This window comes from Pelobates fuscus, chromosome 8 (genome assembly GCF_036172605.1).
Source record: "Pelobates fuscus isolate aPelFus1 chromosome 8, aPelFus1.pri, whole genome shotgun sequence".
NCBI classification, from domain to species: Eukaryota; Metazoa; Chordata; class Amphibia; order Anura; family Pelobatidae; genus Pelobates; species Pelobates fuscus.
In genome coordinates, this window is record NC_086324.1 from 156,783,964 (window position 1) to 156,796,801 (window position 12,838).

At 42.1% G+C, this 12,838-nt stretch overlaps 1 protein-coding gene, 1 long non-coding RNA gene and 3 other non-coding genes across 5 annotated transcripts in view; 2 read left to right on the forward strand and 3 right to left on the reverse strand.

Annotated features, from left to right (window-relative positions):
• Positions 1-2,840: 2,840 nt before the first annotated feature.
• RPS2 (ribosomal protein S2) lies at positions 2,841-7,601 on the reverse strand. The gene is made up of 7 exons (XM_063428957.1): positions 7,459-7,601; positions 6,057-6,146; positions 5,211-5,318; positions 4,929-5,102; positions 4,089-4,248; positions 3,628-3,719; positions 2,841-2,970 (listed from the first exon to the last, which is right to left on the reverse strand). The coding sequence occupies exons 1-7, from the start codon at positions 7,591-7,593 to the stop codon at positions 2,887-2,889; spliced, it is 843 nt and encodes a 280-aa protein (XP_063285027.1). The 5' UTR covers positions 7,594-7,601; the 3' UTR covers positions 2,841-2,886.
• On the reverse strand, positions 3,793-3,934 carry LOC134572129 (small nucleolar RNA SNORA64/SNORA10 family). The gene has a single exon (XR_010085242.1). It is a non-coding gene; the product is annotated as a small nucleolar RNA SNORA64/SNORA10 family (small nucleolar RNA).
• On the reverse strand, positions 4,601-4,739 carry LOC134572130 (small nucleolar RNA SNORA64/SNORA10 family). The gene has a single exon (XR_010085243.1). It is a non-coding gene; the product is annotated as a small nucleolar RNA SNORA64/SNORA10 family (small nucleolar RNA).
• Positions 7,602-8,680: 1,079 nt separating the features above from the next.
• Positions 8,681-12,838, forward strand: part of LOC134571854 (uncharacterized) — a 618,817-nt gene continuing 614,659 nt past the window's right edge. Inside the window, exons 1-2 of the long non-coding RNA XR_010085210.1 lie at positions 8,681-8,718; positions 10,262-10,499. This is a non-coding gene — a long non-coding RNA (uncharacterized LOC134571854). The remainder of the gene's footprint in view (positions 8,719-10,261; positions 10,500-12,838) is intronic.
• LOC134572151 (small nucleolar RNA ACA64) lies at positions 9,586-9,720 on the forward strand. The gene has a single exon (XR_010085261.1). It is a non-coding gene; the product is annotated as a small nucleolar RNA ACA64 (small nucleolar RNA).

A 12,838-nucleotide genomic window follows, 5' to 3' on the forward strand; every position in this document is an offset into this window, starting at 1 on the left:
GGGTTAAGGGTAGTGAGAGTTGGCACCCAGACCACTCCAATGAGCAGAAGTGGTCTGGGTGCCTGGAGTGTCCCTTTTAGACTACATTTATTATTCTGTTAAAGGGGTCCTAGAGTGCCAGGAAAACACAGCTGTTTTCAGCCACCCCCCTCAGCCACTAACCTAAATCCAGCAGTCAGGCTCCGCCCACTCTCCTCGGCAGGGGAGACAGCATGCGCAATGGCCGCACTCATTTTCCCATATGCGTAACATAATGGACCAAAGGTCAGTTTCGATTCTGGAAGCGCCCCCAGTGGCTGTCTGGCCACTGAGAGCAGACTTAGAGCTGCCATGTAAAAATTGCAGTTCTCTGGAAGTGCAATGTTTTACATTGCAGCACCAGGTGTAAAAGGGACACTGCACCCAGACCACTTCAAAAAGCTGAAGTGGTCTGGGTGCCTACAGAATCCCTTTTAAGCTATAGTAAAATTCATATGTCTTAAATATAAAGCTCTTACACTTACCTGTGAGAGTGCTGCAACAGTCTCTTAAGCGCAGCCCAATCCTCCAACTTTTGAAGTCTTCCGTCATGATGACTTTTGTCCAATCAGATGCTTTTCATAGAAAAGCATTTAAGGACCACTATAGTGCCAGGAAAATAAACTTGTTTTCCTGGCACTAGTGTTAATAAGTCCCCGCCAGTCTGAAGGGGGAGGAAGGGTTTAATCACTTACCTTTCTCCAGCGCCTGGGAAATCTCCCTCTTCCTATGTCAGCGTCTTCTCACTGATTTTCAGTGAAAAGCGCCTCTAGAAGCCGGATTAACCCTATTGTAAACATAGCAGTTGCTCTGAAACTGCTATGTTTACAGCTGCAGGGTTAACCCTAGATGGACCTGGCACCCAGACCACTTAACTGAACGGAAGTGGTCTGGGTGCCTATAGTGGTCCTTTAAGGACACGGCCTATCAGAGATTAGCAAATTACACTTCTGTATGAGAAGCCTTGGATGCACACCGCTTCTAATGTCTGCATCCTTTTTCTGCCAACTCTGAATGTAATTGTTTTGGTAGAAACTAGTGTGTCTGTCTTATGGTTTATGAACACTATGCATTGTAAAATATAAACAATGCATTTCTTGGAAATTTCTGTTTTGTAATTGCAAGGCTGTAGTGGCAGCATCTATGACCCCCAAAATAACTTCAGGATCGATTTTAGGGACTGATGTACTTTAAAAAGTCAAATTTGAGATTCATGATACAGTCAATTTAATTAAAATGGGGGGCCACATTTATTGTTTCCATGTCCATTCACAATAACATTGAATATGGCTTTGTTGCTGACATGGACTGTATCAGTTTCATCTTTGTGACTTGTAAATAGATTTTCCTCATTCAGATGGGGAACTCCAACAAGCTGCATGTTTGGACAGTTTAATGTTACAGAACACCTTTTTATTCACTTTGTGTTAAATTTGACTGCTGCTCATATTGCACAATGCCAGAATAGCACCTGTTCTTAAATAGAAGACATCTCACCTTTTGATTAAAGGGATTCTATAGTGCCCCCCTCCCGCAGGACTGACATCACTTACCTGAATCCAGCACCAATGTCCATCGGTGCTGGATCATGCTGCTATCCAGACATCAGCTGTAGGGGAAACGTAATACACATATGTGCAGTGCTCGCATTTTGATTTCCCCATGGGTATGCACTATTCAATGTTTTCCTATGGGGGGGGGGGGGGGGGGGGGGGAACACGACACAACACTGAAAGTCCTACTGCAGATTGTGAGGATGTCCAGCATAGAGGTGTAGTTTACCCTCAGAGGTAATTATTGCAGTTTGTTACCACTGTAGGGTTATTGGATATTGCACCTGCAACACTTCAATGAGCTGAAGAGGTCTGGGTGCCTACAGTGAGTGTCCCTTCAATTAATGCATTAGCTTCATAAAACTAAAACAGGGGTCAACTCCATAATGGAAAACACAAGTGTGAAAACCACAAATGGCATCTTAATGTATTTTTTCCTTTTCATAACCTACATTCATTGAAGTATTTTAAAAAAGAGACACTAATTGCACCCAGACAACTTATCTGTACAATCCAGCAAGTTTGCAATGCATCCTTAACACCTAGTGGCAGTTTTCCATGACAAACACTGGAGGTGATTCCTCTGCTCAGTCAGTCAGTTTAAAGCCATTATAGATCACATATTGCACATTTGCATCTAGTATCTTCAATTAATGCTTACTTAACAGCACAAATGCCAAAAGTAATCCAGGAGTTAAAGCAGCTTGGTCCTTGTCTGGGGACTTTACAAAGACCCCTGACAGTGACATTGCCACTGGGGTACTGGTGGCAGGTAAAGGTGAGTTCTACATACCTGAACCCACCGCTTACAGGCGCAACCATCTTTTGGCCAGTACTCTTATACCCTTAGCAGTAACATTTGGCACTGAAGCACTAAGGCCCTGAGTGCTTCAGTGCCAAATGTTACTAATGTACACTCATGCATGTACAGCACTGAGTTCCAAGAAAGATCCCATGAGATCTTCCAAAGAACCAATTCCCTGCTGCCGTCACTGGTGAGAACCTGGCCCCCCCTACTTTGTCTCAGTATATCTTGACTTCAGTCAAATTTCAACTCAGTCAAAATAAGTTTTATAGAAGCAGTGCCACTTTTCTTCCAAGTGAGGCAGCAGTATGAAAAATTCATAAAACTCATTACAGGAACACCAGGAATACAAGTCTGTATTCCTAATGCTATAATGCCCTGGTGGCTGTTTAGGTTCTCAGCCCCCACCACATTCAAGAAAGATCACAATTTGATGTACTGCAAGTTAAAGAAACAGACAATGAATTGTCAAAACAAGGTTTGTTTTATTTTCAGATTGAGAAGTTTTCCTTAGGAGGTGGCAGGTACAGCGGCAGCCTGGGTCCTCTGCACAGACACTCTGCTGTGAGTCTTTGCAAGATGGTCAGTATACTCCTATACAGACAGAAGAAAAAAAGAGTTAGAATAGAAGTTCTATAACAAGACTTGTACTACCAATTATTACTTTAACTAATAAAGCAAATATATCTGAAGATGTTCTTTGAGCAATTCGGTTATTGTAAGTTAGTCACTTCACAAACTGCTCATTTTTATATTATACCCCGGTGTAATTCCACTCAAACATGGGGCTTCTTTTCCCATAGTATTTTCAGTGTTGCCCACGCAAACACTGAATCATGAAAATGAATTGCCATCAGGAAGGTCTTGTACAAAACTAATCCTAAATCCATATTAGAGCAGGCTTCACCAAACTCCGGCCCCTCCAAATGTTGCTGAACTACAACTCCCATGATTCTATGAATGAAGTAGATAGGCTGAGAATCATAGGAGTTGTAGTTCAGCAACATCTGTATGGCCGGAGATTGGGGATGCCTGTTCTAGAGCTTTAGATTGAGTAGTCAAATGGAATTTCCCTTTGAAGTCTTAAAGTCTCTTTAAATCCCCTTTTGTATATTCAGACGGTTTGGGATTTTTTATACTGGAAACATGAAGCCACATATGTGCAATTGACATGCAGAAAGGTACCAATTATGCTGTGACCATAGAGATGGGTTAAGGTAAACTCAAAATGCTTCAGTGGATTGAAATTACCTGGTATGGGGACTTTGTGAACACAGTTTCCTTCCAGAGGTCAGGAGTCAGGTAGCTGTAAGTCTTTGAGATGGCATCAAAAGTGGCTTTAGCTGAAGGAGAAAAATTGTAAATTTAATATCTTGCCTCTTGTATAATCACCTTTGCTATACTGGGATGTGGAAATCTTGTAGAGCTTCAAACAGGAACAAGGTGGCCACAGAACAGGGCTAGCCTGTCGTGCATTGTAAGCTCATCCTGCTTTCTCTCCCATGTAAAGACAGGTACACTATGTAGGAAGAGTGTAACTGAGCAGAGCTGAGAGAATAGATAGAATTATCTGTATTTCAGCCAATACAGTTATGTGTAAGCTAAAAGATTTACGTTCCAAGAGCTAACATTAAAAGAACTGCAAGTGCAGTCAATGACTGTTGTATCCCTACACTGGATTGCATGTTTAGATCCAGGGTAAGACCACTTACCAAAGTTGCCAAGGGTGGCAGTGCAGCCCCTTGCTGATGTATAACAGTCATCAATACCAGCCATCATCAGCAGTTTCTTGGGAACGGGGGCAGACACGATGCCAGTACCTCTGGGGGCTGGGATCAGACGCACCAACACAGAGCCACAGCGACCAGTCACCTGGAAGATATACAATATAAGCCATTAAATACAAGTAATTTGGTAAATATCAGGAAACATTTAATAACTGTAGTAAATTAACAGAAGGGTCAATGGGATGTTTTCTTCATATTCCAATTGTCTATAATGCTACAGTGACTAGGCACTGACTGAAGAATTAGTCTTTAGCTTGCACAATAAGTCCATTTCCTTTAAGCTGGGATTCCCACATGTTCCAGAACAATGGTTTCCTAACTAGTCCAGGTTTTGTAAGCACCCCCACTGGAATAGTAAAGTAAAATGCATAAATTATGTACTGTTGCTGGGCAATGCGAACTAGTTTGGGAACCACTGTTCTAGAATGAAACATTCTGTATGTAGCACCTCAAAAAGGAACAGGATGACCAGAGTAAAGGGTCAACCTGCCGTGCATTAGAAATGCGTTACTTTCTCTCTCACGTAAAGACAACCACACCACATGTATAGGTGCAACTGAGCAGAGCTGAGAGATTAGACAGCTTAAAGGACTGGTTTCATGGTTTACAAGAAAGCTGGCCAATAAAGTCTATTGTGCAGGCTAGAGATTGCCGGAACAGAGATTTGATGTACATTTTATTGTATAGTGCCTAGCTTTTGCCCAAACTATAGATTTGGTAAGCGGTCACGCAGCCATTAGCTTGTCATTGTTTCCACATACACACCTTGCAGGGTACGGTGTGAGGTTTGCCGATCTTGTTACCCCAATAGCCTCGACGGACTGGTACGATGGAAAGTTTGGCCAGGATGATGGCTCCACGGATAGCGGTGGCAACTTCTTTGGAGCATTTCACACCAAGACCGACGTGTCCATTGTAGTCTCCAATGGCAACGAAAGCCTAAAGAGAAATATTTATGGCAACGATTAAAGGAACATACAAAAATTCTTCAAACTGTACTAGACTAAATACAGGAGAGAAGCCAATTTTTTTGCAGGTGATCCATACCTTGAACCTGGTTCGCTGACCGGCACGTGTCTGCTTCTGCACAGGCATAATTTTAAGAACCTCATCCTTGAGAGAGGAGGCCAGGAAGAAGTCGATGATTTCAGACTCCTATGGATGAAGGGAAAAAAAAGAAAAAGCAAATGGGTGAAAGTTTGCCTGAAGCAGAGTTCTAGCCTCCATAATAACAGCAAAACGATACCTATCCAGCAATCTGCAGCCCATTCAACATCCATAAAACTTTTGTATTGATAATGCTTTATAATAATATTTATCCTACTACATCACTATCAAAAAAACGGTCTTTTGGATCAAATTTGATGCAGCCATATTTCTAAAGATCACTTAAGGGGGCACTGTAGGCACTATAACCACGTCCATTATTGGTATTTATATAGCACCAAGTTATTCTGCAGCGCTCATCATTAAATTTGTTATAGAGCCTGCAGTTCTCTGGCACCGATTGCGTTTGTTCGCAAGTACGAGACCCTTTCGAATCTATGGTTCGATTTTATTGACCCCCATTTTGTGCAGTTTTTAACACAATCTAAGATTTGCAGCTTCTGCAGTGAGCTATCACTAAAGCAGGAAGTGTGTTAGTCGTTCCTAAAGCTGCAATAGCTTTCTATGCACGTTATACCTCACCTATCAGCTTCTGACTACAAAGGTTTGCTGTAAGCAAGTTAAAGGGGCACTCCAGAAACCCACCTTCGGTACAACATATAAACTTTGTTATAGCATTACTAAGCAAATTTTGCTTTATTGGCAACCCCTTTCCTCACCTCCCTCTCAAGCTGTGGAATGACCCCCCCTCCCCCACTTTACTTGATGAGCAATCTTAAAACTTACCTTGATGGGAAGGGAGAATAGGTAGATTTCTTCAAGGGACTTGATTTTCATGTCCTTTACCAGACGACCGAGCTTGGTGACTGGAACCCACTGTAAAAACAAGAGATATTTACATAAATGGTTTTACCTCCATGATAACCAGGAAGGTTAGAGATGACAGTGTGTCCACATAAATAAACGTTGGCCATTTGTTTTCAGATTAATCACGCACAGCAAGATGTGCTAGATAGACTGTTAGGTGCTTTAGATGTTTACGGTACATGTGTTAACGCGATCAATAGTTAGGTGGAAGATCCCTGTCTTATGGGGTCTTTTATAAACCACTGTAGTAGTCTAATAAGCAAGGGAACAATAGTGTCATGTTGCCTGGTATATTATGCTGCTAGTAATGAAAGACCACAACACCAAGGAATTAGAGTTCAGGTAAGTAGCCCTTCATCTACGGACACCACCATCTAAGGGACAGTGTCACCTTGGGGAATAAAACAAATAAATCTCAAATGTGACAGTCCATGTTGTCTCAATTTTTGCAGTGTCATTTAGTTTGTATGCACCCGTTTATACCAGACCCCAAATTCTTCTTAAAACTGATCTGTCACTTGCCCGTATTTAATAAAGATATATTCTTTATAAAATGCTGATTAAGACTTCATTAGAATGTCACTGAAATTCCAACAATCCAAAGTGATCATAAGACAGTATGGAATGCTTTACCTTGTGGTAATGCCTGATGTTGACCAAAGTAGGATCTCCGCTTCCACATTTTGTCCAAAGCCAGGATCCATCACAAATGGCTGTGGGATTCAGACTATGTCTATGGAGGATCCTGAGGTTTCATGGGATTTTGTCTAGACCTCCATGTTTTCCTGCGCATGTGCAAGAGCACAGCACTGACTAGGCTCTTGGCAGCTGAAGCGCCAGGGGTTAAACAGAGCTGCATCATGCAGAGGACAGCAGCCGCAAGGGAAAGCCGGAGGAAAGAAAAACTCAACTCCCAGCAGCACCCTGCGGCCACCAGATTTATCTGTTGTCAGAACATGTACAAAGACCTCTAAAATGGACAGATCTATTTTAAGGACTCAAGTTTCAGGTCCAACTCAATTCTGTATGCAAGTTAATTGAATGCTGGTAGTATGTTTGCATACTCTTTTGTATGGAAGCACATGGGACATATAGGGATAAATCACAGAAGACCTACTGAAAATTAAGTTTTGTTTTTTTTATACGCTTTAGTTGTGCATATATTGGAGGAGTCCTAGGGCGCTCACATTTAATTTGCCTGTATACATAAACTATTTATTTTTGAGTGGCACCAATTCAAAAGCAGATATATGATACAAAAAAATAAAAGTACTTTAAGATTTCAATGGTCCACAAGATTAGCAAGACAGACAATACTTACTTCCTTGTCATCAGCTTTACCCCGAGCTCCGCGGCCTCTACCACGGCCCCTGCCTCTTCCGCGACCACGGCCTCGGCCACCACTGCCAAAGCCTCCACGGAAGCCTCCCCTGTTTTCACCGGCGTTGTCCGCCATTTGCTATACAGTAAAGAGAAACAAACAGGTAAGACACTTTGAAATAAGAGAAAAGCTTTAAAAAATGTAAGGAACAAAAAACATAAGGTTTATTTAACCCCAGCTCACTGTCTTAGTCCTTTTCCTTTAGTACTGTATGTAAATTGTATTATCGATGCACCCCATATGGACTGACCTGCAGAACATGTAGGCACATTGAAATAGTAACCTACATAATTGACTGTAGCACTAGGGACTCATACACCCCCTTGAATGACAGGAACAGCAATTAAATCAACTATTCCCTTCAGCATTTAAATAGGTAATAAAAGAATGGATGTTTTTAAGCCAACAAGGAAGAAGTTACAGTTTAGAGAATGTTTAGAGTGGCTGTCTAGGAATCAGAATGTGATGCTCTATATGGTTCTAGGATAGAATAATCTTTATTTACCAGGGGGCACACCATAAATCATTGCATCGAATGCAGCATTAGGTGAAGCTTTATTGAATATTTATTGAATAGTATTTACCCAGGGGGCTCCCCATGCCCATCATCCTGCATGATCACATTACAAAAGGGGTCCCTTCTGTATGAGGTGCTGGGGGTACAATGAGAGAGTTAGGGGGGCCAGAAATCCTCCAAGTCAGCCATCAACCTGCGCTATAAAACTCGCTTTCTATGCCACCCATATCGCAGTATAGTGAATAGCCCGGATATGACAGCCGTCTATCAGTATAGAGAGCCCAGTTTAGGCCGCGTTACCCCCAATAAATGACAGATCCCCCCAATATCGGGCCGTGATACCCCTGAGAGCCCCAGCCCCCCATGCCGACCCCTGAGCGGGGTGACATAGCGAGGATGGCAGGGATGTCGGCGGATTGTCCCCGGGCCTCCCTCCAGCCGGCCGCCATCACTTACGTGTTTTCAGTAGATTAGAAGGCAGAGGGAAGGCGGAAGCGGCCTGATATACCCGGGGAGATCTCGCGAGATCCTGTGACCCCGGAACCGAGCGTGGGGCTCTGTGTCACCACGTGGGCCGCGAGCAATGCAGGTTCGGGGCGGGGGAGGGGCGGCCTATATAGAGCGGGCAGGGGGAGGGATCTGTCCTTACTGCCCGGACCGGGGAGCTGGAGACATGACATGGGGTGAGTGACTAAGGAGCGGGAGGGAAGGGGTATGGGGCAGATAATAGGGGAATGGGGTAAGTCAGGGAGTATAGAGGGGCAGATAATAGGGGAGTGGGGTAAGTCAGGGAGTATAGAGGGGCAGATAATAGGGGAATGGGGTAATTCAGGGAGTATAGAGGGGCAGATAATAGGGGAATGGGGTAATTCAGGGAGTATAGAGGGGCAGATAATAGGGGAGTGGGGTAATTCAGGGAGTATAGAGGGGCAGATAATAGGGGAGTGGGGTAATTCAGGGAGTATAGAGGGGCAGATAATAGGGGAGTGGGGTAAGTCAGGGAGTATAGAGGGGCAGATAATAGGGGAGTGGGGTAATTCAGGGAGTATAGAGGGGCAGATAACAGGGGAATGGGGTTATAGAGGGGCAGATAATAGGGGAGTGGGGTAATTCAGGGAGTATAGAGGGGCAGATAATAGGGGAACGGGGTAATTCAGGGAGTATAGAGGGGCAGATAATAGGGGAATGGGGTAATTCAGGGAGTATAGAGGGGCAGATAATAGGGGAGTGGGGTAATTCAGGGAGTATAGAGGGGCAGATAATAGGGGAACGGGGTAAATCGGGGAGTATAGAATAAAATCTGTGTCACAAAATGGAGTTTGAAATAACCAAACTAGGCTGAAATAGTCCTAATCTGCCATTTTAGTCTCCATTTTTCCGTTAACCGTTTAGTTCGCTAAAATTCCAAGTTTAGCAGCGAACCTAGAATGGGATGCATTTTATTTACCAGGGTGACATAAAACATCAACATTTGGTTTTGCATTGAGATTATTTTTTTGTTTAGATTTTGTATCAAAACATGCCAACATATAGTGTTTTCTAGACTGGGCACAGACTGAAAATTACCTTTGGCGTTCTCAGTAGCCTTTGGTGAGATACCTGTGCCTATATTGATCTGGAGCATTAAGCTTATTACCCACCTATAATTAAAATGTGGACGTAATGAAACCCATGCTCCTACACCGCGATGTCCTGCAGATGTACCTTCTCTGTGGTGTTATCCCTTTTCACGCCTGAATGACCATTGATATTCTTTGCCATCGGAAATATTGGGTCTTTAAGGACCATATTACAAACTGTCACCCACTCATTTAATATCATGCAGGCCTTTATAGAGTTATTGGTTTGGATTTCCACAATGCCTCCCTGGCAGACTATAAACCTGCTGATGGACGTTGCATAAAAAGTGCTGTGGTGTAGTATGTTGTAATGGATAAGTCATTTAATGGAATCCAATCCTTTGGCATTGATCTCTTGAATGATGAAGGCTGCTGGTCAACACTTTTCACTTATCATCCAACAGCACGTTGACTTTTTTTTTTTTTGCGTGTGTGTCCTTATAACTGATAATTATTAATACACTCTCCAGGTTGCCGGCAGTTATGCATATTTCAAACCAATCTTGTTAGCCTATGGCATCCGTTCTAATTCTAGAATTATAGTTCTATATATTAGCTAGCTTACTGATTTGATGGACAACTTTTAACTCTCTGATTTTGTTTACAGGTTTCATGCTGCTGTCTCTTTACAAACCTTTGCAGACCTGAGGAATTGCCAAAGATAGTTGTTGAAGACATCGCTATTTAAAACACAAAGCACAACCCTGATGTGCCTTCATATATAGCGTATATGGCTAAAAATATGTGGACCCCCTACTAATTGTTGAGTTAAGGTATTTCAACCTCACACATTGCTAACAAGTTACTACATCTGAACTGCTCAACTGTATGTGCGCTCATTGGGAGTGTTGATACCAGCTGGGCATCATTTGAATGCCACAGTGTACCAAAGTGCTGTTTCTGATCTTTATGGTTGTGGACCTTCATTCAATGTCAAGCCATTCAAAAATGGTTTAACGTTGAAAAGTGGGACCGCTCCACACACCATAACCACTTAATTGTGATTAAAGTGTTTATAATGCCTCGAGTGTCTTTCAATATATAGTTTGGCATTTAATCTCCAGATTGCAGAAGGTGGTGCAGAGAGGATTGATCTAGTTTCTACCACGATCATTGTCGATAGCTGGGTTTTATTATAAGGCACTCTAGTTGTGCTTTTAAATGAACGCTATGTTAGGAATATACACAGTATAGTGTTTTTTTTTGTTTTTTGTTTTTTTGCAGTTAAAAAAAAAAAATGACTTATTTATCTTTCAGCTCTTGTCACACTGGTCTCTGTGCTGCTATCCCATTCCCCTGGCTGAGATCATCAATGTTGATTATTTCAGCCAATCCAATGCTTCACACACAACAGAATGAAAGTTTATAGATTCAATTTGTTTTTTGTAAGTGGCTTTATTTTATTTAATAATTATGCATCAACTTGGACTACAATGGATAGATCGCTGATTTCTTTGCAGAATATGTGAACAGATTCCCCCCCCCCCCCCCACTTTCTGCACCTAAAGAGAATCTGAACATTTTTATTTAAAAAAAAAAAAATTCTACTGCAAAAATCAGAAATATCCCTTGGTTTTATTTTGTTTGTCATGTATTTATTTACAAAGCTTTGAGAAGCATTTTTTTTGCACTTTAGGTTACATATAGCACTTCCTAGTGCATTGTGGGATATTACAGCGAATGTTTTGTTTGTGGGTTTTTTTTTTTAGATCTTAACTTCAAGGCTACAGGGACACTTCAAGACATCATTGCTAAACTGTATCTTGTGAACTTAATAAAGTTTTCTGCATTAAAAAGTGTCTTGCTAATTGTAATTTTTTTTCTTAAGTTATTACTTTTTGTGATTTGCTCTGTCTATTTTTAAATTATTTTGATTACCTCTTCCATATTTGAATATATGGACATTCTCCAGGTAAGTGACCACACGTACCCAGATTGGATAGCGTTTAATGGCCGCCGGAACATGTGTACACATTTTCTGAATATTTGCTTTAAGTTTTGTAAAGTGTAGATTCCTGATTTCCTCTTAAAGGACCACTCTAGTGCCAGGAAAACATACTCGCCCCCGCCCTCAGGGTCCCACTCCCGCCCGGCTCTGGAAAGGGGGAAAGGGATAAAACTTACCTTTTTCCAGCGCTGGGCAAGGAGATCTCTGCCTCCGATCCTCCTCCGTTCCGCCCCATCGGCTGAATGTGCGCGCGCATTCAGCCGGTTGCATAGGAAAGCATTTACAATGCTTTCCTATGGACGCTTGCGTGCTCTCACTGGTATTTTCACAGTGAGAATCACGCAAGCGCCTCTAGCGGCTGTCAATGAGACAGCCACTAGAGGATTTGGGGGAAGGCTTAACCCATTAATAAACAAAGGGGTTTCTCTGAAACTGCTATGTTTATAAAAAATGGGTTAACCCTAGCTGGACCTGGCACCCAGACCACTTCATTAAGCTAAAGTGGTCTGGGTGCCTAGAGTGGTCCTTTATTTAAACACTGGTGTATTCCAACGGAGTTGGGACACTCTAGGCAAACTTTCATCTTGTTGAAGTGGTCTGGGTGCAGGGTACCTGTCCCTTAGCAATGCAGTGTTTACATTGTAGTGTTAAGACTGCCTCTAGTCTACAAAACAGCCACTTGAAGTACTCTATGAAACTACGCTGGATGTCCCCACGCTTTGCATGAGGACATCCAGCGTCTTCAAATCCCCCCCTAAGAAAGAATCGATTCAATACTTTCCTATAGGAAGCTCTAATGTGTGAACTGTGCTTACCAACCATGGGTGTGATGTCATTGGAGGAGGAGATCCATCAGATAGGAGAAAGAGAGGGCGTTTTAACACTTTAATGACTGGGGAAGTCAGTTCTTTTTTTTTTTTTTTTTTTTTTTAGCCTGTTTTGGCCCAATATTTGCTATTTACTTGTCAACCTCAATCACCAATTATATTTACAGCTAAAGATTTTCAGGCCTTAACCCCTTAAGGACACATGACATGTCATGATTCCCTTTTATTCCAGAAGTTTGGTCCTTAAGGGGTTAATAGACTTTCATGGCTATTCACTAAAGTGATTTTGTTAACTTAAAGTGAATTATAGTGAAGTCATGTTTACCGTTTTTGATACGTTCTTGCCTAAAATCAAAAGAATTTTAAATTCAGTTTTTTTTTCAGGGTTATTCAGTAAATTCACAGAATT